Source organism: Gorilla gorilla, chromosome 5 (genome assembly GCF_029281585.2).
Source record: "Gorilla gorilla gorilla isolate KB3781 chromosome 5, NHGRI_mGorGor1-v2.1_pri, whole genome shotgun sequence".
NCBI lineage: Eukaryota > Metazoa > Chordata > Mammalia > Primates > Hominidae > Gorilla > Gorilla gorilla.
The window spans coordinates 178,272,696-178,297,855 of NC_073229.2; the positions used below are offsets into that span (position 1 = coordinate 178,272,696).

Sequence of the window (25,160 nt, forward strand, 5' to 3'; positions counted from 1 at the left end):
TAATGTTTAAGGAAGTAACTTGCCCAAGGTCATAGTTAAAAAGTAGTGGCTGAGGGTTGGGTGCAGTGGCTCACGCCTGTTATCCTAGCACTTTGGGAGGCCAAGGCAGGAGGATTGTTTGAGGCCAGGTGTTCAAGACCAACCTGGCCAACATAGCAAGACTTTGTCTCTACTAAATTTATAAAATTTTTTTAAAAATTAAAAAAAATTTTAATTAGTGGCTAACTATTGACTCCAGTTAAATTCCATCTTATAACCCAGGCTTTTAATCAATGTGCCCTGATATATTCCAGTCTATTTTTCACTCTTCTCAGCATGGTCTCAGACCTGAGAAATTTAGGGAAATTTAGTTTTAAAGATTGGATTAACTAAAATGGTGCAGTATCTTCTTTTCCTGACTGTTCTAACTAATGTAACTAACTGAAAAACATAGCAACATATTTTTCCTTTCAAAACTAACAAAATGAGATGTCATCTTATTTGGTTAAACTTAAGTGGTGAATTGCTATTTTATAGCCATTTTTTTGTAAAAATACTCTCACTGAGATTTAGTGTTTTGGAACATGTCAATCTTTATTTTCTACCTCATGTAGTTTTGGATGCTAAATATGAAAAGGTGCATATTTTTCTCTTTCAACTTTCAACAACACCACGTTTATTTTTACTTCTACCTCTATGATTTTGAAATGCAGTTTCACAGTATTTATTTTTGCTTTTGCATTTTCTCCTTCACACTAAAGGAAAGGATATTTGAATGTATATGACCTATCACAAACCAGCTGTTAACTTTTGGATGTCATTCTGATCACTATATCTTTTGGCAGGTTGCAAATAAATATTTGTAAATTGCTAAAATTTGACAAAAATAGCAAAATTAATTTGGAGAGGACATTATGAGAAATAGAAGTTTATGTGGGGTGTAGAACAAAATTTGTCTTATTGATAATTTTCCTTTTCTAATTATTATTTCCCTGGAAATCAAGAATCCAAAGCCACAATTTCATCAGTCCTCTCCCTTCACACTCAGAATTTGTTTCTTTTTAGAGTAGAGTTTCTGAGTTTCACATGAATAGGAACTTTTCATGATGAAGAAAAAAAAGTAGAGCCAGGCCAGGTGCAGTGGCTCTCATCTGTAATCTCAGCATTTTGGGAGGCCGAGGCCAGTGAATTCCTTGAGCCCAGGAGTTCAAGACCAGCCTGGGCAACCTGACGAAAGTCAATCTCGGCAAAAAACAAACAAACAAAAAAAGCCAGGCGCGGTGGCATGCACCTGTAGGTCTAGCTACTCAGGAGGCTAAGGTGGGAGAATTGATTGAGCCTGGGAAGTTGAGGCTGCAATGAGCCGTGATTGTGCCACCGCACTCCAGGCTGGGCAACAGAATGAGAGTCTGTCGAAAGGAAGGAAGGAAGGAAGGAAGGAAGGAAGGAAGGAAGGAAGGGAGAAAGAGAGTGAGAGAGAGAGAAAGAGAGAAAGAAAGAAAGGAAAGAAAGAAAGAGGGAGGGAGGAAGAAAGAAAGAGAGAAAGAGAAAGAAAGAAAGAAGGAAAGAAAAAGAAAGAGGAAGGAAAGAATGAGAGAAAGAGGAAAGAGAGAGAGGGAGGGAGAGAGGAAGGGAGGAAGGAAACCATATCGTCTATGACTTCTACTCTACTGCAATAAAATCTCTTAAATAAAGATCATATGCATATATACACACATATATATACACACATGTATATACATATATACACATATATATACATATATATATACACACATATATCTGATGTGGGTAGGGGAGGCTAGAAACAAGATTCATTTCAAATGTTAAATTGTAACTGTAGTTTTTAAAAACATGGAGAGTTTTCATAATAAACATGAAGAGTTTCATAAAAACATGAGTTTTCATAGTATATATCAAATATATATCATATCATGATATATCATAATATATTATATATTATCATATTATGATATATAGTAACATATTATATATTATCATATTATGATATGTATCATAACATATATTATCATATTATGATATATATCATAACATATTATATATTACCATATTATGATATATATCATAACATATATATTATCATATTATGATATATATCCTAACATATTATATATTATCATATTATGATATATATCATAACATATATATTATCATATTATGATATATATCATAATATATATTATCATATTATGATATATATCATTATATATTATCATATTATGATATATATCATAATATATATTATCATATTATGATATATATCATAATATATATTATCATATTATGATATATATCATAATATATATTATCATATTATGATATATATCATAATATATATTATCATATTATGACATATATCATAATATATATCAAAAAGTCACAGCTCATGCAAGCCCAGTCATCCCCATTGCCAGTGGTGTGTGCTGAAGGAATAAACACCCATAAATATTAACCCTAACTGGTGGGAGATAAGTGTGAATTTAAGGTAGTGCTTGTTGCTTTACTGTGTATGAATCAAAGGAAATTAACCATCTTGTCTTTCTATAACATCTGAACATATTAGAAACACATACAAAGAAATAAACAGCCTGATAAATTGGCTCCATATCATTATCAGGTACCAAATAAATATAGGCTGAAAATTTCATCACAATTTGAATATTGGCCCTCTCAGTTTAAGAATGAATATATAGAAAAATAATGTGAGCCATTTGTCTGTATAAAGTGAAGTATTTCTTGGGAAAGAAAGAAGGAAAAAGAGCTAATGTATAGAGCACATTTTTTGTGTAAAATCAGCTACCATCTACTATTCTGTTTTCCATATAGACACCAGAAATCCCAAGAATACTAGAAATCTACAAAATCTAGCAACCCCTACCTAGGTTCTTTCTACTTTTGTCACATTATCCAATATTTATAAAGGTTAAAAAAGATATATTTAGGAGATTTTATAAATATAAATATATATATATATATAATCCAGGATTCCTAATATATATTTACATATTATATATATAAATATATATACACACATATATAAAATTCAAGTTTTCTATACCTAAGTCCCTTGAAGTGTAAAAAGTAAATGATTTCATATGATGAAATGGATTCCTTTAAGATGTAATAGAAAAGCAAATTCTATGAAAGATGATATTAAGAAATAAGAATAACTTAATCAACAAATAGCAAAATATTTTTTAAAACGTTGACAACCAGAAAATTCAATGAAAGGTGGATATGGGATGAGATGACTACTGGACATTTGACAATACAATCATCTATTTAACTCATTTCATAATTTGTTGACTTAAGAATATCTCACTCTTACTCTTCTTCCTTCTTCTCTATTATATTAGCTAAGGTGTTCTTATATTCAAAATTCCTGAAGTATCATTAAATATGGGCTCATTCAAATTCAAACCATCAACTTTTAAAAATGCTCTCCTTGAGCTACTCTTTGGAAATAGAAGGGAAATGGGAGGAACAATTCTCTCATAGAATTTTTAAATGCTTCAGCTAAGGCTTGCAGTGTGACTTGCATATACTATAATAACTGAATTTCTTTCTGATTGCTTCAGAAGTTCAATATGACAAACAGACTTTCAAATGGCTATAGTATAGTAAATATCAACGTCTAAATCTCAATAATGTAACTGGATATGTCAAGCAGATGCAAAATATTCACAGTTCTTCGAACACTGGAACTGAAAAAGAACACTGCAGACTATCTTATCCAAACATCCTTTTCCTATAAATGGAGAAATTGAAGGCCAGAAATGTATTTTTTATTGTATACCTTTTTTCTTACTAAATGTAAAAGATGATAGTGAAATCTTTCCAAACACCTAGTTTTCAAATAGAGTTTAAGAAAATTTGTGTAAATAAAAAGTCAGATAATTGTATTTTTACATAAACAGGTGTAAATTTAATTTTAAAATTTTCATCAGGTTAAGGGGAAGCATTACAATTAGATAAGAACAGCAGATGCAAGATAAAATCCTAAAAAATTATTTATTTTATTTTTTGGAGACAGGATTTAGCTCTGCTGTCCAAGCTGGAGTGCCGTGGCACCAGCTCAGCTCCCTGCAGCCTCTACTTCCCAGGCTCCAGCGATCCTCCCGCCTCAGCCTCCTGAGTAGCTAAAACTACGGGCACACACCATCACACCATGCTAATTTTTGTACTTTTTATAGAGACAGGGTTTTGCCGTGTTGCGAGCCTGGTCTTAAACTCCTGGGCTGAAGTGATCCACCTGCTTTGGCCTCCCAAAAATCCTAGGATAGCCAAAATCCTAAAAATGTAAATGGCCTCAGATCATACTACTGATGGGCTGAATGTTCTTGGGCAAGTTTCTAACACTCTCTGCTTGCATTTCCTCATCTGTAAGAAAGGTAATAACTGTAGTAACTACCACTTAGCTTTGACGTAAGCATGATGTATGATTATCCATCCAAAGTGTCAGGCAACTGGCTAATATTATTACTCTAAGCCATCCGGTGAGGCTTTACTATTTTCATCTTCTTCTTTTCCTTTTCCCTCAAAGCTGAATTTCATCTCTTGTAAATAGCATTTAAAAGGAATGAAATAATGTACCAAAAGAGATCATAAAGTGGACTAACCCAAGCCTTCTCAACCTTGGCACTAGTGACATTGTGGGCACTGTAAGATGTTCAGCAGCATCCTTTGTCTCAACACACTAAATGCCAGTAGCACCCACCCATCTCCCACTGTGATGCCAAAATGCCTCCAGATATTGCCAAATGTCTCCTGGAGTGGAGGCAGGCAGCAGAAATCAGTCAAGAACCATTGATCTAACCTGTTTAATTTTGTTCAATAGCTGGAGAAACATTAAGGTCCAAATTAGTTGTGATGTTTTTAAAGCAATGCTTGAGAAAATTGGAACCAAACCCCAGGTGTCCTGACTTTAGTCTGATCCTCCTCTGAAAATTTCTCTAAGGAAAGCTTTCTTCTACACCACTAACCAGTTGCAAAAAAAAAAAAAAAAAAAAAAAAAAAGACTCCATATTCATGGAAGACAAGAGAAAGGCACAATTCTTCAACCCTTATATTACTTCAAGCTTCTTTTAGAAAAAAAATGACCTTCAGCTTGAGACACTATTAAGAAAAAACTTAAAGGCCAATAAAGATAAAGATATTGTTAGAGAACCCCATGAGGCTCCGAATGAGGTCAAATCTCATAGCGATATTAAAACATTAAGAGGAGTTGTGGACAAACTACAATGAAACACAAATCATAATCTCTGAAGCAAATAAGAATGGAAGGACTTCTGGAAAATGAAGGTAAAGAAATAGAATCCCAAGTTTAATGGGAATATTGTAGCAACTGAAAACCACAGAATATTTAGCTTTGTACAAATTGTTTTTAGAACCTGGATTAAATCATTAAAATGTATTTTGAAAGTACTTAGAAAGCAAGTAACCTCTAAGAGTCAAGTTATTATTAGTTATGGCAAAATAAATTTTATTTTCTAAGAACATTACTGGGCCCGGAAATTAGGTAAACCCTATACCAATTGTGTTTCTAACAATAGATTTGACAAGCTCTTACTAATTTTTGTAATACTATACTATACTATACTATACTATACTATACTATACTATACTATACTATTCTATACTATACTATACTATACTATGTTTAGTTATGATCTAGGTACAATGAGGTAGGTTTATAAACTTTTTTTTCAAAGTGAAAGCAAGTTTATTAAGAAAGTAAAGAAATAAAAGAATAGCTACTCCATAGAGCAGCCCTGAGGGCTTCCGGTGGCCCATTTTTATGGTTATTTCTTGATGATATGCTCAACAAGGGGTGGATTATTCATGCCTCGCCTTTTTAGACCATACAGGGTAACTTCCTGATGTTTCCATGGCATTTGTAAATTGTCATGGTGTTGGTGGGAGTGTAGCAGTGAGGACAACCAGAGGTCACTCTTGCTGCCATTTTGGTATTGATGGGTTTTGGCCGGCTCCTTTACTGCAAAGTGTTTTATCAGCAAGGTCTTTATGACCTGTATTTTGTGCTGACCTCTTATCTCAGCCTGTGACTTAGAATGCCTTCACTGTCTAGGAATGCAGCCCAATAGGTTTCAGCCTCATTTTACTCAGCTCCTATTCAAGATGGAGTTGTTCTGGTTCACATGCCTCTGACATGTCCCCCCTCCCTTTTGTAAGAGAACCCTTAATCCTAAGAGTTGCAGAGAGATGAAGATCCATCTTCCGTAACTTCTTCAGGCTGAATAGGGGCGACAATATTCCTGCCTAGCTATTAGGGGCTCTTGTGTTCAGGGTAGAGAGAAGCTCAGTCAGAAAGCATCAGTATGGAGAGGGCCATTCATGACTCTTGAGTTTCAACAACAGATGATATCTGGAAGATTAATAAATGTTTAGTTAAAGAAAACATTCAGTCAGCTTGTCCTGTATTCCTACACAAAGAATATAATAGGAATATATTCCACAAGAGTAAAGTAAAATAAATGAAGTTATTCCAAGTAAACTAAATTAGAACGCTTTTCATAAACTGGACAACTGTTGGAACTAAGCTGATATGGGGTTGTTAGCTGATTGTAATGTGCCCAGAATTAGAATACTGATTTAGATTTTTACATTACCCATCCCTCTTGTTTCTTCTAAGCAGCAGTCAGACATCACTGGTTGGTTTACAGGAATAAGCAGGATTAGCCTAAATTGCAGAAACAAGCTTAAAAACAACTAATGAGACTAGAATTTAATAACAAGTGTACCATAGTTTTTGAAACATAATATTTCTCTCTCTAGTTTCCCGTTTTTACTAAAGACAAATCATGGTAAGGCCAATTTGCTCTATTATACATGACCTGATTATTTGTATAAAGTGCAGCAAGAATAATTATTTTTCACATAAGCTCTTTTTAAATTGGCTTTGATGGAACACTGTTCCACAGAAGGAATTTCAGGTAAGACCTTTTTAAGCCGAGCCCAGCCATGGGTTTTTACCCTCGAATACCTATAAGTTGGGTAAATTTCTTTCCACTTGAGGTCCCAAAGTAACTTCAGGCTTCTGGACCTGACAGAAAATGATGTTCTTTACTTACCATAGGTCAGAAACCCTGAACAGGGACTGTGTAGGCAAGGTATGAGGCCAGTTCCCCAAGGGACTTTTATTGGCTTTATAAGTCAAGTTTAATTCCTTAAAGGAAAACACACCATTCCAGTCAAAGCCTTGGCAAGATAAACAATTTCTCCAATTGTGTTGTGTTACAAAAGAAAACAGATTCTTATTATGCCTATGCAAATAACTATACTACCATAAGTTAAGAATACTCACAACTAGTTTCCAAATTCTGTAGAAATCAGGTAGAGAGAAATAAATATGCTCCAAATTTTGTTCATAGGAGTACACTCAACTGTTAAAAGCTGTAAATAGCTTAAAAGAAAAGTTTTCTTGACTCTGAAAAACAAAGCAAAGGATCAGCAATGTTCTAAGCAAAGTTTAAAAGATTAGTTTTCTATTGGTTTACCAAATTTAGTTAACTCCTGTTTTGCTTGACATGCATGAACATTCCATGTCTTCATGAGAGTTCTGAAAGTTGTTTCCTCTATTCTAATGTTACAATTTCCAAAGATATCAGAAACTTGCATTTAAGAACACCTGTTAGAGTTCTATAGTTGATTATAAATCATCTTCTAAAGAGGATTAAAACAAGACAACAATTTTCTGTGGATGACAAAAAGTTTTAGGACAGCCACTATTAAAGCCACAGTTGATAAGGAAATTTGCTTACTTCTGTGGCACACAGAATTTTACACAACAGTTATAAATAACATACACTAAGTCATATTAGAATTATAGGAGTTTCCCATAACTTTGGAACATATACCAGTAACACATTTATGCAAATATAGTCTAAAGCAAGCAAAACACCATTTCACATTTGATAACACTTCCTCTATGATTTTTACGCCAAATAAGCCAAATTTCACCTTTACATTCATGTACTATTAATGCTAAACCTAAGTTTTAATAAAACCTTATAGACATATTTACCCAATTTTAATGTTTAACCGAAGGTAAGATTCTTATAAACCTTTTATAACCATTTACATTGTTTTGTGTAAGAGCAGATCAGTGCTCTAAGAAAAAGCTATTGTGATTTATTCCAATGTTTAATTTATGGAAAAATGGAATAATACCCCCTTTTAGCCGATATGTTCACACACAGAATCTCTTACAATTAATCCTTATAAACCTTCCACAGCTTGTTTAAATCTTTAGATTTTTTTCTTACTTAAAACAATCCTTTAACACTTTAAGCAGAAAAAATTCACATTCTTATGACTTCTTATAATTTTTCACCAAAAACACATTTTACTTTCTTTATACACCTTGCATGTAAAATTGTTTCTTTAGTAGTTTTAATTAATTACATGTGATAATGTTAACTCTTAGCAACTTCTATTTTTGATGAAAACCTTGGTAAATTTGAGATTTTAGTTGTGTGCTAGGTGTGAAGCCTGGCCCAGAACACTCCAGGCAGAAGTGCAGATAAGAGCTGGCTCTCCAGCGTAGCTGAGGGCATGACTAACTCCGCATGTCCCCAGACCTTACCTAGCAGTAAAGCAGGCAAGTTGTACGGTAAGAGTCATAGTGGCATTTTATGAAGCATTTAGGAGTCCTTACAACCTTTGAATTGTACAACATTTCTTGCATAAATTCCTTTTCACAAATCCTTTCATCACTTACACAGAGTATCTGAGGCATTTTTGGACTTTCTGACTTGTCCTAAATCTCCCTTCTTTTAAACAACCAGTTATTTTACTTTAGGATAAGAATTTACCATACAGGATCCTTTTTTATATAAAATCTCTTTCTTTATAATCTTCTTTGTATAGCTAGGGGGCATGGTAAATTCCACATGTCCCCAGGCCTTATCTAGAATTTAATGGCTTTAAGGTAGGTAGATTGAACAATTTTCAAAAGTCAAAGAAACAGTTTGACCTTAAAGCATTTAGCAAATCTGATATCTGACCTTAATTTAGACCAAATGTCTACATTTTTAAGACATTTTATTTTGCCAATAATCTTTAAAACTGTCTGTATTTGCAAAATATTACTCAAGTCATGTGAACAAAGAGGCATTAAATATTCGATTTTTCTGCTGAAATACTTCATTTAAAGGCTTATATTTCTAAGCCAATTAATCAGAGCCCTTTTACATATAAACATACAACACATATAAATATACAGACAGACAGAAGATTCAGCACTTGTAAGATTTTCATTTGCCAGTTTCTTAATTGGATGACTGGCTTGAGGATGGAGTCCTTGGAAGAATGGGGACAGGAAAGGGGTCTCTGGTGCCTCCTGTTTTTCCCAAGGAGTCCAGACTGTTAGAGTTTGAATGTCCGCTTTTAATTAAACTGATTTTAACCATAGCACTCTTTAATAAAGTTCTTTTAGAATTTCTTATGCCAAAAGGCCGGTATTTCTGGCTTTTGAACTTCACCAAAGGCAACCTCCTTGGTGCTTAGAGAAAGCAAAATTTCAGACAGTCCACAGAGGAGAAGAGAATAGACATCTTCACTCAGATATTAAACCAGAAGTGACTTACTTTCTAGGTGGAATTGAACCTGGACTGTCACTGTGAAAATGCAAAGCCTTGGCCACTGAGCTACAATGCAGGGCAGTCTCCATTTCCCTTCCCAGGAAGAGTCTAGAGTGTTAATTTTGAGCTTGCAAAGGCTTGTAACTATTTCATATGATTTTTAGAGCTGACTATGACATGAACCCTAAAATTCCTGTTCCCTTGAAGGTGGAGACCAAGAGAAGGTACTGCCATGTGGTTAAAAGGTCAAGCTCCCAAGGTGGAGAGACTTCATCCAGTTTTTTTGTTGGTTTCAGGGACCTCCAGCCAAGTTTGTTGCTGACCAACTTGCCGGGTCATCTTGAAAAGGGGGCTTATAGGTGTTCCCAGCCCGTGTTTTATCCTAAAGTATCACTCAACACAGAAAAACTACCTCATAACACAAAATACACCAGCTTAAAAATAGCCTTTGAATTATTTTTCACATTAATCAAAACTTTACAGAGGAGATAAACACTGATTTTTTATTTTATTTTATTTTATTTTATTGCCATTCATTCAACCGTTTGCACAGAGAGAAAGAAGACAGAAATCTGACTGGTAAGAAATTGTTACCCTTTTGCCAGCATGCCAGGCTTCTGGGTTCCCTTTCCCTGAGCGGCCCTAGTGATCCGGCTTGCGGCACCATCGCCTACGGGCCAAGCTGCATCATAAAGGAAATTTTTTTTTTTTCATTCTGGCCAGAGCAAAACACATGTGATAAAACATAGGCATTAGCTACTCTGCTTAGCACCAAATATCAGACTAGCTTAAATTTTCCCCCAGATGGGTTCCATCATCTTTAATCCGACCTCTGACTTGCAGTTTCAACACGTGCTCTCTGGGCAAAACGGTTGCCCTGAGTAACAGAAAAGATAGGAAAAGAAAAGGAGAGAGAGAAAAACGTGCCAGTGGAAGGGTGGGGAAGGTGAAATGATCAAGGAGGCCAGAGAAAGACTCACCTATTGCAGCAACACTGTAGAAGTTCAGGCAGCTGCTTCTCGGTAGCAAAAGGATCTTTTCCAGCAATCCTATTAGCTCTCAAGTTTCCCCTTTTAGGGAGGAAAAACCTCCCCATGTCCCACGATCCTGTACATGTCCAACCCTGCCATCCACAGCCATCAGCAAAGAGTGCAAGACAGATTAATCCAAAGAGAATAGCAATTAATATCCCATAGCATCAAAGCTGTTCTTAGCCAAGAGGGACTTTAACGAGAGGGGTCTCTAACACCCTGAATCTTAGAAGAGACTCTAACCATCCTAAGTAGGGCCTCTAACCCCGCTTTATAAACTTTTGATTGACTCCCATCTTAACAGTTGCAATCCATGGAGGAATGCTTGATAACCTCGGTGATAAGATAAAAAACCAAGCATACTAGAAGTGTTTGCTAAAATTAAAAATACGGTAGTTACTAGAGAAAAATTTTAGTCCAAAAATCCAACTATAGAAACATAGAATGTGAGAGGTAGCACATAAGAAATAAGTCATGGGGATTTTATTTCATGGACCAGCAATATGATGATAAAAGCCATCTAACCTGTTGGAATTATAGGTCACATCAAGAGAATTCTAGTGTCTAGAACCAAAGAAATGTTAGCCTCACTCTAATAGACAATACACTTCAGGAACGAAATAAGCCAATTAGATTGCGTTCAGAGATGAATAACCAAGATGGCAGAGAGAATTAAAATAATTGCTCATGATTACCCTGGGAAATAGAAGGCTTAGAAAGGACGACACAGTTTCTTCATATGCTTAAAGCAATGTGAATAGGGAATTGGACTCAACCAACATAGCCCGACTTGTTAAAGCCAATGGGCAGAGGTTACAGAGAAAGCTATTCCAGTACAACCAAACAAAAAAAAATAAAATGTAAGTCACTTTCTTGAGACATGATTGACATACAAAAAGATGTATGTATTTCATGTATACAACTTGATGAGTTTAGAATTTTCTAAGCTGTGAGTTATAGAGATTTTCTTGTTACTGGAAGTCTAATATTCAAACATCAGCATTTTGCCTACATGAAAAGGACACTGAGATAATTCAGATGTTAAGACTTGATGATTAGGGAGTCAGAGGGAATGACCCTTTGAATAAGGTTTTCAGTTTTCACACGCTCTACCAGCTTCTTGTAGAACACTGCTAAAGTGAAATGCTAATGGTGGTCCATGAATGAGAAGCTCTATAGACAAGTGTTGGGAAATGTGGCCTCCCTTATTTTGGTCATGGGGACTGATAATATGTATAAGCATTTAAAAGGCTGTGAAAAGCCCTACTCTCTCTCTCTCTCTCTCTCTCTCTCTCTCTCTCTCTCTCTCTCTCTGTGTGTGTGTGTGTGTGTGTGTGTTGCATACATACACATTTCATTTTCTAAGCCAAAGTTCAGTTCTCCAATTCATCTGAGCTCAGGCCCAGTTTTTCAAGGGACACCTTATAACATCTCACAGAATAAAGGTTTCGCTAAGCAATGTTTAAAAGCCACTGTAGATCATCAGTTCCAGTTAGGCATGAATCTATTCAAAATTCAATGTTTCACTGGAATAATTGGCAAGTTCTCATAATTCTAGGCATTAATCAGAATCCTAAAATTGATTGTTGAACTCTTATTCTTACTCATTTAAAATATATGCTCTAAATACTTCAGTATACAAAAAGACATTAAAATTTCCTATCTCTGAAAATAGAGCAGGGTTTTCCCTTTTGTTTTATTTGGGTTTTCACTTTTGTTTTACTTTGTTTTCTGGTGATATTATAAGAAAAAAATCTATGTAGCTTTGGGGTATAAATCATTGAATTAAACTATACATTGCTAAGAATAAGCATTATAATTGGCACATTGTTCTGTTTTTGAATGAAATATCTTTGCAGAAAATAGATTTATTTTAAAAGTCATCTTTACTCAGCTGTGAGCATACCAAGGGCTAACAATTACAATATTTTCCTGTGAAAGAATATAAGATTGGAAGCCAGAGAGCCTGGCTTCTGCTGCTAGCCCTAATGGAGACCATTTGTGTGAGTTTTTCATCCCATGGCTTAAGGGTTTCTTATGGTTGCTTAAGGGATCCCTTCACAAGCAGGAGTTCCCGAGCTCTTTTGACTGCTCAAGAATTAGGACTCATTGGCCGGGCACGGTGGCTCAAGCCTGTAATCCCAGCACTTTGGGAGACCGAAGTGGGTGGATCACAAGGTCAGGAAATCGAGACCATCCTGGCTAACATGGTGAAACCCCGTCTCTACTAAAAATTCAAAAACTTAGCAGGCGTGGTGGCGGGCACCTGTAGTCCCAGCTACTCGGGAGGCTGAGGCAGGAGAATGGCGTGAACCCGTGAGGCGGAGCTTGCAGTGAGCAGAGATTGCGCCACTGCACTCCAGCCTGGACGACAAAGCGAGACTCCGTCTCAAAAAAAAAAAAAAAAGAGAATTAGGACTCATTTCTGGGTTTGACTGATTACACCATTCAGACTCCAGGGCCAGCTTCTCTTAGTGGACAATAAATGTAATGACCAACGCTTTCTCTTGTGAAAGAAAGATGTATTATATTGGACAAAATAAGTCCATATTCACAGCAGAAGAAAGCATATGGCAGATCAAGTCTGGATCTTTTGAACTACCAGATTATTCTACCTCTCCTTGAATTCTTCTTTGCTGAAGTTGGAGCCCTTGTACTATAGATTCCATATGTCTGATTCAGGCAATGGAGCTTGGAAGAGGGGATGAGTTTCCTATTATTATTATTTAGGTACATGGAGATCTTTGCCTATGAGTCATCAGCTCCCAAGGTTTTCTGTATGGCTCTGTTTTTATGGTTTCTGTAATAAATAAGATTTTGAAGCCTATTACTGGCTCAAACTCTGATCGGCTTCAAAAGTACCCAAGCCTGTTATTACCTTCAATTGTAACTTTGAATGGCATCACAAAGAGAAAAGAAAAAAATGGAGGTGGAGGAGAGTGGCCACAAAATAAAAATATTAAACCAACTTTCCTCCTCCAATGCACCTGGGCACACCACTTCACCTCTCAAGGTTATGTTTGCTTCCATAGATTGACAAGGTTGAAAAGACAATCTCTTCAATTTTCTTTAGTTCCAAAAGTGCAGGAAATACACACCAATCTTTGCGTGGATAAAGATTAAAAGTGCCTTAAATCAGCTTCAGTTTGAACCTTGAAAGCTTTTCAAACATTTAATTTTTTTAAATAGGACCAAAAATAGCCCAAGGGTATTTGCTAGTTGACTTCCTGGAAAAACTATAGTTTATTTTTATTTATTTTTATTTATTATTATTTTTTTGAGACCAAGTCTCTCTCTGTCGCCCAGCTGGAGTGCAGTGGTGCCATCTCGGCTCACTGCAAGCTCCGCCTCCCGAGTTCATGCCATTCTCCTGCCTCAGCTTCCCGAGTAGCTGGGACTACAGCCGCCTGCCACCATGCCCAGCTAATTTTTTGTATTTTTAGTAGAAACAGGGTTTCACTGTGTTAGCCAGGATGGTCTCGATCTCCTGACCTTGTGATCCGCCCGCCTCGGCCTCCCAAAGTGCTGGCATTACAGGCTTGAGCCACCGCGCCTGGCCAAAAACTATAGTTTAAAAAATTGTTGACAAAAATAGAAAACCGATAGCAGAGAATTGTGTTACATCTGTGTATCTAACATATGTGTCTAAGTTATGGTATCTAATGTCAAATGTCAAATCTCCTAACTGTACTGTGGTTATCACCAGAAAAGAAACCCAGCTTTAGAAAATGGTAGGGAGTTCCAAAACTGCAAAGGAGATATCTTAGCAAGCAAGTAGGTTGGCTTGTCACAATTTTATGGGTGCTAGAAATAGACAGCGTGACTCGGTGGACCAGAGAAAACCACTTATTACTCACAGCACAGTAAACAGCACAAGTATCAGCATGCTAATGCCAGTTCCTTTGCCTTTATGTCTCGTGATGTGACACAATGAACCCAAATTGCTGCTACACATACAATGAGTTGCACAGCAGCTGAGGAGTTCAGAGATATGGGTTCAGTGTCTTTTGTAGCAAGCAGTAAACAAATCAATCCTCCTTCCCCAGGAGCCAGAGTCTCAAAATGCTGTAGTCCTCATGTGGTCAGGCAGTGAAGGTTGTTGATTGACTATGACTAGCTGTAGAAAGAAATCAGGGTGAGAAGATGATTAGATCTTGCAGTTCAGCTCAGTCAGTAAGAATGGGCAGGGTTGTTCAGTGGACTGCCTCTCCCAATAATTCACGTTCAACCTAGAATATTCTTGGCTGAACTTAAATTTTTATACGATTATGCCACCCTATCAGCAACTTGAATTAGACATATTGACAAGGACTAGGACCAAATCTGTTTCCACTTATTTCAGTCAATACCGGATTAGGGCTACTGTCAGCAGAATCCCATCCACAGGATGAGGTCAGTCTGCAGTATTGACCTCCACCATGCACTCCAGGATCCCCAACCCAATTAAATAAGTCACAGAGAAGACTAATAGGTCAAATTTCAGATAAGCACCTAGCTTCCTTTCTTATGGTATGCATGGATTGCTACACCATACCGTGGATATTAATCCAAACAAAACAGGAACAGTTGGCAACCATACAAATTCTCCTCCATTCAGCCAGACTGTAGTCTAAGGCCAATCAATGACCCATTTACAATCAGGGAGCTAAGACTGGCCTGCTGATCTTCTATGGTTTGTTCTATCTCATTGGCTAGGGTAGCTAAACTTAAGAATAGGTTCCTGGCCTGTCTCTAAAATGTGGACTCTGATGCTGGGGAACAGTACTCACTGCTGTATGGAAATAGAAAACCATGTATCGCTCAGGCAGGACAGCCCTCTTTACCTAGGGGACTAACAAAGGAAATAAAATCCAAAGAGTGGCGCCATTGCCAATTATTGCAAGGACTCAAAGATGAACCAAATAGCAACCTCCACATGCTCCAGTGGATGGATATCCTCTGGGCCACTCTCTCCCACATATGAACATATAACTTGATTTGGATCACCATGACCTTGGTTTGGTTAAGCTCTATGGGCAGAATCGCCAAGTACTTGTCACCTGGACAGCCCTACATAGCATGACTCAAGGGCACTCAGTGTCAGGAGAAGCACATGAATCAGTATGAGCTGTCTGAGTGATTGTGCAGGTAAAAAGGGTGATTAATTTTGGGGAGCTGACTTTGATACACCAGGCACAGTAGAATAATTCTGGACCGAGCAGGCCAACAGGAGATTTTCTGATCCCAGAGCACACGGATGAGGATGATAAATCCAGCTGATAAATCCAGCAGTGGTACGGGTTGGCAATCAGAGCTGCTGCTTGTCTCTGATGGACCATGTGATTATTTTGCCAAGTGAGAGGCTGGGATTCAGAGACAAAAAGAGCATTCATTATTCCCTCCTCTGAGCACCTCCAGGGTCTAAGGTGTTCTTTCCCCAGTGAAGTGGCGAGTGGTGCCAGGGAAGCAGTGAGTCCAGGATGCCAAGGGGTACTTCCAGGTGGAGACTGTTTCCCTTTCCAGAAGCCTGGAGTTGAAAAGGGCCCCCTGGGTGGTCTGCTGCAACAACCTGCTACACTGACCCACGTGTCACCTGCAGCTTAGGTCCCCAGTCATATATGGCAGACTTTCTAATCAACTTGTACATAGGACTCAACAAGAGGCATGCATAGATAAGGCACGTATTGTCTCTAAGATCTAAATAGTCCAGTTAAGTGCCAGGCTTCCTTTCTCTTAGGAGAGCCATAGAGCAAAGAATATTTTCTTTACCGTCTAGGATCAACTTTTGAGTCTTAGTCCACATCATTTTGGAGATATTGACTTGGGTGGCTGGTCCTGTATCTTATCAGAATTAAGAGCCTTTCTGAGATTTCATGTGATTTAGCATTGGCTAATTTTATTAAGGCCTTTCAATAGAATATCATCAATACAGTAAGCCCAATTTCTCTGCAGAAAAAAAAAGAGAGAGAGAAAGAGAAAGAGAAAGAGAGAGAGGCTTGTCCTGTGTTTTGACCCACCTATTGGCGATAAATAACAGGGAAATTCAAGTAGTACTGCAACAGCCCAGTAAACGTGTTTTGGAGGGTCAGCCAGGGAAGGGGTCTTAATCTTTGGATGCAAAAGAGATTGAGAAAAATACATGGCCAAAATCAAAAATGGCACACCAGGTGCTATCACAGGGAATTGATTCATTTACAGTCACAATGTCTGTAACAGCCAGGACTATAATACCAACTAAATTCAGTTGGCATGATCTAACACAAGCCTCCAGATTCCCATTAGTTTTTTTTTTCACTGGCCATACAAGGCTGCTACATTGAGATATTACATTTTTCATTAGTCCCTTTGTATTTAAGTCCTTGGTCAAGGTTGTGGTTTCCTTTTCTCCTTCTGGAATTCTAATTAAAAAAAAAAAAAAAAAACTTAAAGAGAACCAAAGCCAAGTTGTGATCAGTTGTGCATGCATCCTTCTATCCCTCTCTACAAATGGCTCTTCCAATCAAAAAAATCTCTCTTGGACATCATGAACATTTACAGAACAAGAATGTAAATTATCAATACCAATTACACATTCAGCCCTGGGAGCCACAAAAGTAGTAGATAACAGGGCTCTAAACAGCTCTGCCCAGTGGATACAGTTACTTCCTTTCCCATTTTTTTGGTATCAAATCTGGGTAATTAAATGTGTGGTCCTTACAAGAGAACGACCTCAGAGAACCTAGTGCAGTCCCTCAGGAGAACCTAGTACTTACTCATTTGAGCATGGATATCAAAAAGAGACATAAGGCGGCGCAATGGCTCAAGCTTGTAATCCCAGCACTTTGGGAGGCTGAGGTGGGTAGATCGCTTGAGCTCAGGAGTTCGAGACCAGCCTGGGCAACATGGTGAAACCCCATCTCTACCAAAAATACAAAAATTAGCCAGGTGTGGCGGTGCATGTCTGTGGTCCCAGCTACTCGGGAGACTGAGGTGGGAGAATTGCTTGAGCCTGGAAGGTGGAGGTTGCAGTGAGCAGAGATTATACCACTGCACTCCAGCCTGGGTGACAGAGTGAGGCTCTGCCTCAAAAGAAAAAAAGAGAGAGAGAGAGAATAAGAGTTGGACCCCTCCTTCTCTCCTCTACCTCCATTGTTCCCCCCATCAGGTGTAATGCCTCTGATTCCTCTTGGGAATGAAGAGAGCTTGTCCTTAAAGGAGTCTAAATCAGGATATAGAAGTTTAAAGTTAGACAGTAGAGGTTCTGAGGGGGTGATCTGCCCTGGGGCAGCAACCTGGCTTCCCCCTCCATTAGAGGAGGATTGATCTCCACAAAGGAATCTGTTTCTATAAAGGAACGTAGAGTTTCATCTGTGTAAACAACTAACTGCCTCCCTAGGGCCCACCGTCGCTAGATATCTGGACTGAGTTTCTCTGGGGATCATCCGATCATTCCCTTCTTTGGGAGCTCCTGTTTAGTAGGCATGCCCACATTGCCTTATGATCAGGTCCCTTTGGAGGGGCTTGGTTTTTCCCATCCTGGGCTTTGTTTTGGATTGCAGAGACCTTACCTGGTTTAGGGAGTGGTGTTTTTATCCTAGACATCTAGGGGCCCTAAATCAGCACAGCTGCCAGTACAGGATCTCCTGGCAAGAAAAGTAGTGGAGTCCTCAACCTTGGAGGGAGAAACACAATCTTAAAAATGCATTGGTCGTGCTCTGGGTGAGGGTTCATCATCAAAGCTGTCATTCTGTCCAGGACAGAACAAGTCTAGGGCAGCTTCAGCCCTCAAGCTTTAAATAGCTTCCTCCATGGGGTTTCATGAGATTTTATTGACTTAAGAAAATCTTCTTCAGTTGGGCATGGTGCCTCATGCCTGTAATCCCACCACTTTTGAAGGCCGAGGCAAGTAGATCACTTGAGGTCAAGAGCTCGAGACCAGCCTGGCCAACATGGGAAACCCCATCTCTACTAAAAGTACAAAAATTAGCTGGGCGTGGCGGCACATGCCTATAATTCCAGCTACTCAGGAGGCTGAGGCATAAGAATTCCTTGAATCTGGGAGGTGGAGGTTGCAGTCAGGCAACATCGTGCCACTGCACTCTAGCCTGGGTGACAGAATGAGACTCTGCCTCAAAAAAGAAAAGAAAAGAAAAGAAAAATCTTCTTGGATTTACCATAATGTAGTCACTAAAACAGAAATCCAGGGTAGCAAACCTTATTGTGGGACATGATTCTATCTCAATGACATAATTTGCACAGTGTTTTAAAGTATAAGGTCCCACATGAGACAGCCTTGGTTCTGCATGCTCTAAGCCATAACCTTTCTTACTCCTTCATTACACTAATGCAGCAGCCAAGTGTCGAACAGCCCCTCTGTCTGCTGATCCAAGCACCCCTGGACTTCTTTCCTTTCTCTCTCCCCATGGATCTGCATCTTGGTACTCTCTGCGGGAATACATTGCCCTTCAGGTGTATACGTTTGTAACTTACAACTTGACACCGTTGTGCTTTCCTCCCTAATGGAGCCCGGAATGTTCTCTCCGTCCTCTACCCCACAGATGAGCAAACAGAAACCATGGTAGCTTCTTGGATTTTATCCCTCACCTTTCAACCTCCATCTATTGACTCAACTCTTGTTCATCAACAGGTAGGACAGAGGTGGACCACTCGCTGCCCATCTTCTGCATCATTTGGGCCAGAGTATTTGCTACCAGACCCAGGGAGTTCACAAATGTCCTTGAATCCAGCTTATGAGTTCTTGCCTTTTTATTCTTCCAAAAAGTTGTTGTCTGTCTTGGCACCCTGCACTTTGTGCCACTTTGAGAAGAATTTCAACCTCTTAGAAGATGGCAAGAAGTAACAGAATTCCAAAAGAGATGACTAAGCAAGCAAGTAGGTTGCTTTGCCACAACTCTATAGGTGCCAAAATTAGACAAAAGACCCAGGCAATTGACTACTCACAGCACAGCAAACAGCAGAAGCTTTAGCATCATAGTGCCAGTTCCCCTACTCCCAAATCCCACAAGGCAATACGATGGGACCAGACTGCAGTACACACACAGTGGGTCGTATCACAGTTGAGGGACCCAGAGCTTAAGTCTCAGCACCTGGGGGAGCAATAAACAAACCTCCCCTACGATCAAGCAGCCACATCATGGTCAGTGCTGTGCTCGCCTGTGCTTTCTTAATTGCCTGTGTGACCAGCTACAGAAATGATCAGAGTCAGAGGACAGTTAGACCTTGTAATTTGTCAGGGTCAGCAAGGGTGTGCAGGGACACTCCTGGCCATGATGGACTGCCTCTCCCTAAAGTAAGAATGACCTAACCTGTTCTTTATTCTTAGAAAACATGTACTGAAATATTTAAGGGTAAAGCATCAAATGGCTTAAAAATATGGTGTGTGTGTGTGTGTGTGTGTGTGTGTGTGTGTACGAGAGAGAAAAAAAGAGAGAAAAAGCAGATGGCAAAGCACATGGATAAAGCACATTTACTAAAATAAAATTTCGAAAAAATGATCTTTTACCCTTTTACGCTTCCTATACAAACATCTCCTTTTCTCCTCAGCAGTATTATAATGAATGATAGCAACAATTATTTGTTAATTACAAAACTTATTCTATTTCCACAGTCCTCTTTTCTTACCTGAAAATAGCAGGCCACATTTCCATATGTCTGAGCAAATGTTATTGTTCAACACATATGCCAGCTTTACAGTGGGGATCAGGTAGGGTGTACTTCAAATCAGTTACAGGAAAAAAAATCATTAATTTTGAGAATTGGGTAAAAATAGAAATCTCTTTATCTGGAAATAAATAAGATCAGAAGTATTTAAAAAACATCGTTTTTCTTTCAAAATTTTGATCAAGTCATAAATGATTTGAGGCTAAAGAGGGAGGAAGAGGGTAAAAAAAGGGGGAGAAAGAGTTTCAATTAAAATGTGTTTTTTCAAGGAAATTATCAATAATCTCTCTATAATGACTAGTATACAGTTCTTTTCAGTAGCATACACAAATGAAGAGCATATTCATAATGAGCCAGAAGATTATTCACAATGTCTGAAGAGATTGATTAATGTCTTGACATTTAAGAAAAACTGAGGCTTGCAGGTGAAAGTATACATGAAGGTCTTCAATGCAGTTCTTACAAGCAGAAGATACTCAACAAATGTGTGCTGCAACCGTATCTGAAATGTTGACTGTCTTTGCTCTTTCTCTCCTTTCAGCTAGAAAATCTGGAAGCAGAAACTGCTCCGTTGCCCTAACAGGGTCTCATGCCATTCCGACCTTCACCAAGCTTAGAAGCCACCATGTATGTGGAAGCAGGTTGCTTCAAGAATGTGTAGGAGGCTCTGATTCTCTAGGAAAGTGCCTGCTTTTAGGTCATCCAACCTCTTTCCTCTCTGGCCACTCTGCTCCGCACATTAGAGGGACAGCCAAAGTAAGTGGAGCATTTGGAAGGAAAGGAATATACCACACTGAGGAGTCCAGTTTGTGCAAGACACCCAGTGGAACCAAAACCCATCGTGGTACGTGAATTGAAGTCATCATAAAAGGTGACCCTTCTGTCTGTAAGATTTTATTTTCAAGCAAATATTTATGACCTCAACAAAGAAGAACCATCTTTTGTTAAGTTCACCGTAGTAACACACAAAGTAAATGCTACCTCTGATCAAAGCACCTTGAATGGAAGGTCCGAGTCTTTTTAGTGTTTTGCAAGGGAATGAATCCATTATTCTATTTTAGACTTTTAACGTTCACCTTAAAATTAGCATCTGGCTAAGGCATCATTTTCACCTCCATTTCTTGGTTTTGTATTGTTTTAAAAAATAACATCTCTTTCATCTAGCTCCATAATTGCAAGGGAAGAGATTAGCATGAAAGGTAATCTGAAACACAGTCATGTGTCAGCTGTAGAAAGGTTGATTCTCATGCACTGCAAATACTTCCAAAGAGTCATCATGGGGGATTTTTCATTCTTAGGCTTTCAGTGGTTTGTTCCTCAGTTTTAAATGTGCAATTTTCTTGCTCTTATTTAAGTGTTCACAAAAGGTAATAGTCAATGAGCTCATCACTTCATCCATGCAGGAAGTCAAGCATTAAAATGTACTCTTTATTTCTCACTGGTTTCTCCATACTGCAGGCTCCCCACATATTATTTTCTTTTTTTAACTCAGCTCAGAATCCTTATGCCTTTTGAATCAGTGTGATAAAATGACAGATGTTTTTGTTGATTGCCAGAACAGTTTAAACTTTTTTTAAACAATAAATCCAATAAACATAATCTCAAGACAGACTCATATGACCATACAGAAAAGTGTGTCATCTATTTTTCAATCCTGTGTAGTTACTTGGATGTGAAATAGTAACAATGGCCCAAAAATATTTTCCTGAAGATTGTGTTTATATAATGTCATCACCAATATTTTGGTCTTTTTGATCTCTGCTAAATGTCAAGATTTCCTTTGTAAAGTGTCGATCTTCTAAGTAGTTTCTTTAAGACAATTCTCCTCTTTAACTGATTTTCTTTGTTGTGAAACACAGTAGAGATTTGGCAATCAACCATTTTACTTGATCTAGGTAGACAGCCAAGTCAGATGGCCCATGCCGAAAAGCTCTCCATTTTGAACTTTTGTCAGCATTGATTAAAAGAATCAAATACCTTGTAGTTATCTATGACGATACAAGTAAAAAACTAGGCTGCTGACTTCTGAGTATTCCTGAGTCTACAACTGTAAAATTGTAGACTCCATTGTAAAATTTGTATTTTTTCATCAATCTGACAAGGCACAAATATGTGCCAGATATACAAAAGCAATGTTTCTAGAAAACAGCTATCATGGATGGGAATAACTGAATTTACTCTCAGATCTATTGGCTATAGTTATCTGGACTCAACCCATGTATCCAGCAGATGGGAAAAAACAAAAGCCAAAATAAGTTTTTTAGTGTTTCCTTCTGATGAAGTTTCATGTTTGCTTGTAATAATCTCCATTTCTCAAATATTATGTTCCATAATAGACATACATTATGTTTAATTTTTTATATTTTCTGACAAAAGTAACTAAAACTAGGACCTTAAAAAGATTTAGAATGTTAAATAAGTGTACTAGGGTGTATATATTTACATATATACACTACTAGAGCTTCCAAAAGTAAAATGGATAATTCAAACAGAACACAATGTAATGTTTGTATGTAAATAACTGAGGAGGAAAATCCATGCTTTTCATGGGCTAGGATGGTTTCTCCCAAGAGATGACATAGTATTGCTTTTGCTCATCAGGCTGTTTCTCAGCAATCATTGTTTCTGCTTAATACCAGCTCCTAGTACGAATTATCTGGCATGTTGTTGAGAGCAACTTTGTCTTCAATTAGGACCTGATCTATCTTTTTCCACAAATGTCATGTGTGTGAACAAGTTTCTTCCATGTCATCTTTGAGACTCTACACAGAATACACAATAAAGGGAGTTATTTTTAAAATAAGACGTTCTAAAGTAAATAATAAATAAGGTCATTGTCAACGTTTTTCATTCAAAACCATTTTTTAAGGTAAATTTGCTAGAACCACCTTGCAATTCCAAGGCAAGGAGAGACATAACAACCCTGACTCAACTAGATAGGCTAAGGTTTCTGATAAAATCTGAAGATATAGAAAATGGAATATTCTGCTTTTTTCTTCCTTCTAATTTCACCCTTGCCTAAGGATGAGATTTCTTCCCGGGTTGGTATTCCAGAAATGCAGACTGTAGCTATGGGGCGGAAGCTTTGTTTCTTTACCTGATCACTTGCTGTGGAAATTCTAGCTTATTGTGTTCCAAGTAGTTAGTGGTTTTTCTCCTTCAGTCTCCACTGTTATTTTGCTCCTTCATCCCTCTTTCCTTGCCAATCATTAGAAAGGAAAGAAGAGGAAAGAGACACGGCTGGAGCACTGGTGAGTCTCTAGGACCCTGCTATCCTATCCCAACAGGGCTGTCAGAAGGAGAACTCCTAATTTGGCCATTTGAAACACGTCTCAACATTGAAATAGACAGTTGCAGTTTTAAAATAACCTCTTCTAAGACACAGCTATGAGTAGGTAAGAGAGCATTCATTCCCTTCAATAATATGACTGTGTTGATAAAACTGATATCCATTCACTTGCAAATTTTATTATTGAATAAGTCTCACTTAGCTCATTTAATATTACCCAAAAGATGCTAACAAATTCTGTTTCCCACATTATCACAGCATGCCCTTTACATCTCAGGATCCAGGCAAAAGTTGAAATTCAGAAACATAGATATGAAGTGTAAGATACAAAGAAAACACCTCTGCAAAGATTCCGACCACATTTATCAAAAAGTCCCCAAAGCATTCAAAATCTTTACTTAAGTCAAGTCTATTTATACGTTTAAAAGCTAAAAACAAGATCTTTTTGGTAATGCTTCAATTAAATGTTTTATCTAAATATGTGGAAATGATAAGATGCGTACTGCATCTCTCACATAATAAAGATAATCAGTTTTATACAGACATATTCTCCATCTACTGGCAATTACCAAGATAAGATGGCACTAGAAATTTCTCCAGCTTACGCCATGAATACTGCAGAAGCTGATACTATCCGTTGTGGTTTTACAAATTCTAGAGGTTTCTAGCCAAAGCAACCTAAGAATAGGACATGGTAGCTTAAGTTTTTCAGCTTCTCAACTGGCCACACACACGCAACTTGTGGTTGTACAATTCTTGAGGTCAATCAGAACCAAAAAATCTGTTGCTGGAAGAAATATTATCCTCTTCATAGAAATATCCACCAGCAGAAAATTGGTTTCTCAAGGAATCCCTACTGCCCTTGTAGAAACATCAAGATTCTTGCCTGGATTCTCAACATAAGTCTTTACTCACAGGCCTATTGCTTGGTTTCAGATGAGTGAGAACATGAAAGTTCATAAATGCCTGGACCACTGCAACTCTAACCACTGTGTTTCCCCCAGTTTGATATGGTTCAGGATACATAGTCATAGAACAGGGCATGCAGATTGTATTTAAGACCACTGCAAGTAAGGTCTAAGGCAAAAGTCAATTAATGAGTCTGACTCTGGGACATCCATTTAAGAGCCATTTAATCCATTTAATTACAAATAATTTCAACCCATAGTCAGTGTTCTTTACTGTCTTCAAAAATATAAAAAGTACAAGGAATTGTGTACATTACAAACTGCTCCAGAAGCAAAACCAAATGTGGATAGCTTTGTGAGCTGCAGTGTGTGGCAAATGTTCAACCTTTTGTTATGCAATATCACCCATATCGAATACCATTCTTAAAGCAGTAGACAGATGAGTCAAGTTCAATTTAATGCAAACAATATTACTGTGTTCTAAGCACTTCTGTTACTCGAAAGGGGTCTGATCCAGACCCCAAAAGAGGGTTCTTGGACCTCATGCAAGAAAGAATTCAGGAGTAAAGTGAAAGTGAAATGGGTCAGGATCAATGGTCTCATTGTCTAAGGTGTTATCCGAGCTCGTTGTCTCACAACCAAGAAAATTAAGGAGCATGGACACAAAGGGTGAGGTTGGAGCAAAAGTTTA

At 37.9% G+C, this 25,160-nt stretch overlaps 1 protein-coding gene across 4 annotated transcripts in view; it reads left to right on the forward strand.

Moving 5' to 3' along the window:
* The window catches only part of OPRM1 (opioid receptor mu 1), an 83,527-nt gene extending 58,825 nt beyond the window's left edge, over positions 1-24,702 (forward strand). The window contains exon 4 of one of the 4 annotated variants that reach the window (XM_019029782.3): positions 20,814-24,702. In XM_019029782.3, coding sequence (XP_018885327.1) covers positions 20,814-20,852 — 39 coding nt within the window. In that variant the 3' untranslated portion in view covers positions 20,853-24,702. Of the gene's footprint in view, positions 1-9,615; positions 9,715-9,898; positions 11,160-20,813 lie in introns of those variants that run through there. The other 3 variants (XM_063707970.1, XM_063707971.1, XM_031012192.2) reach the window with 3 other exon arrangements.
* The last annotated feature ends 458 nt before the right edge of the window (positions 24,703-25,160 follow it).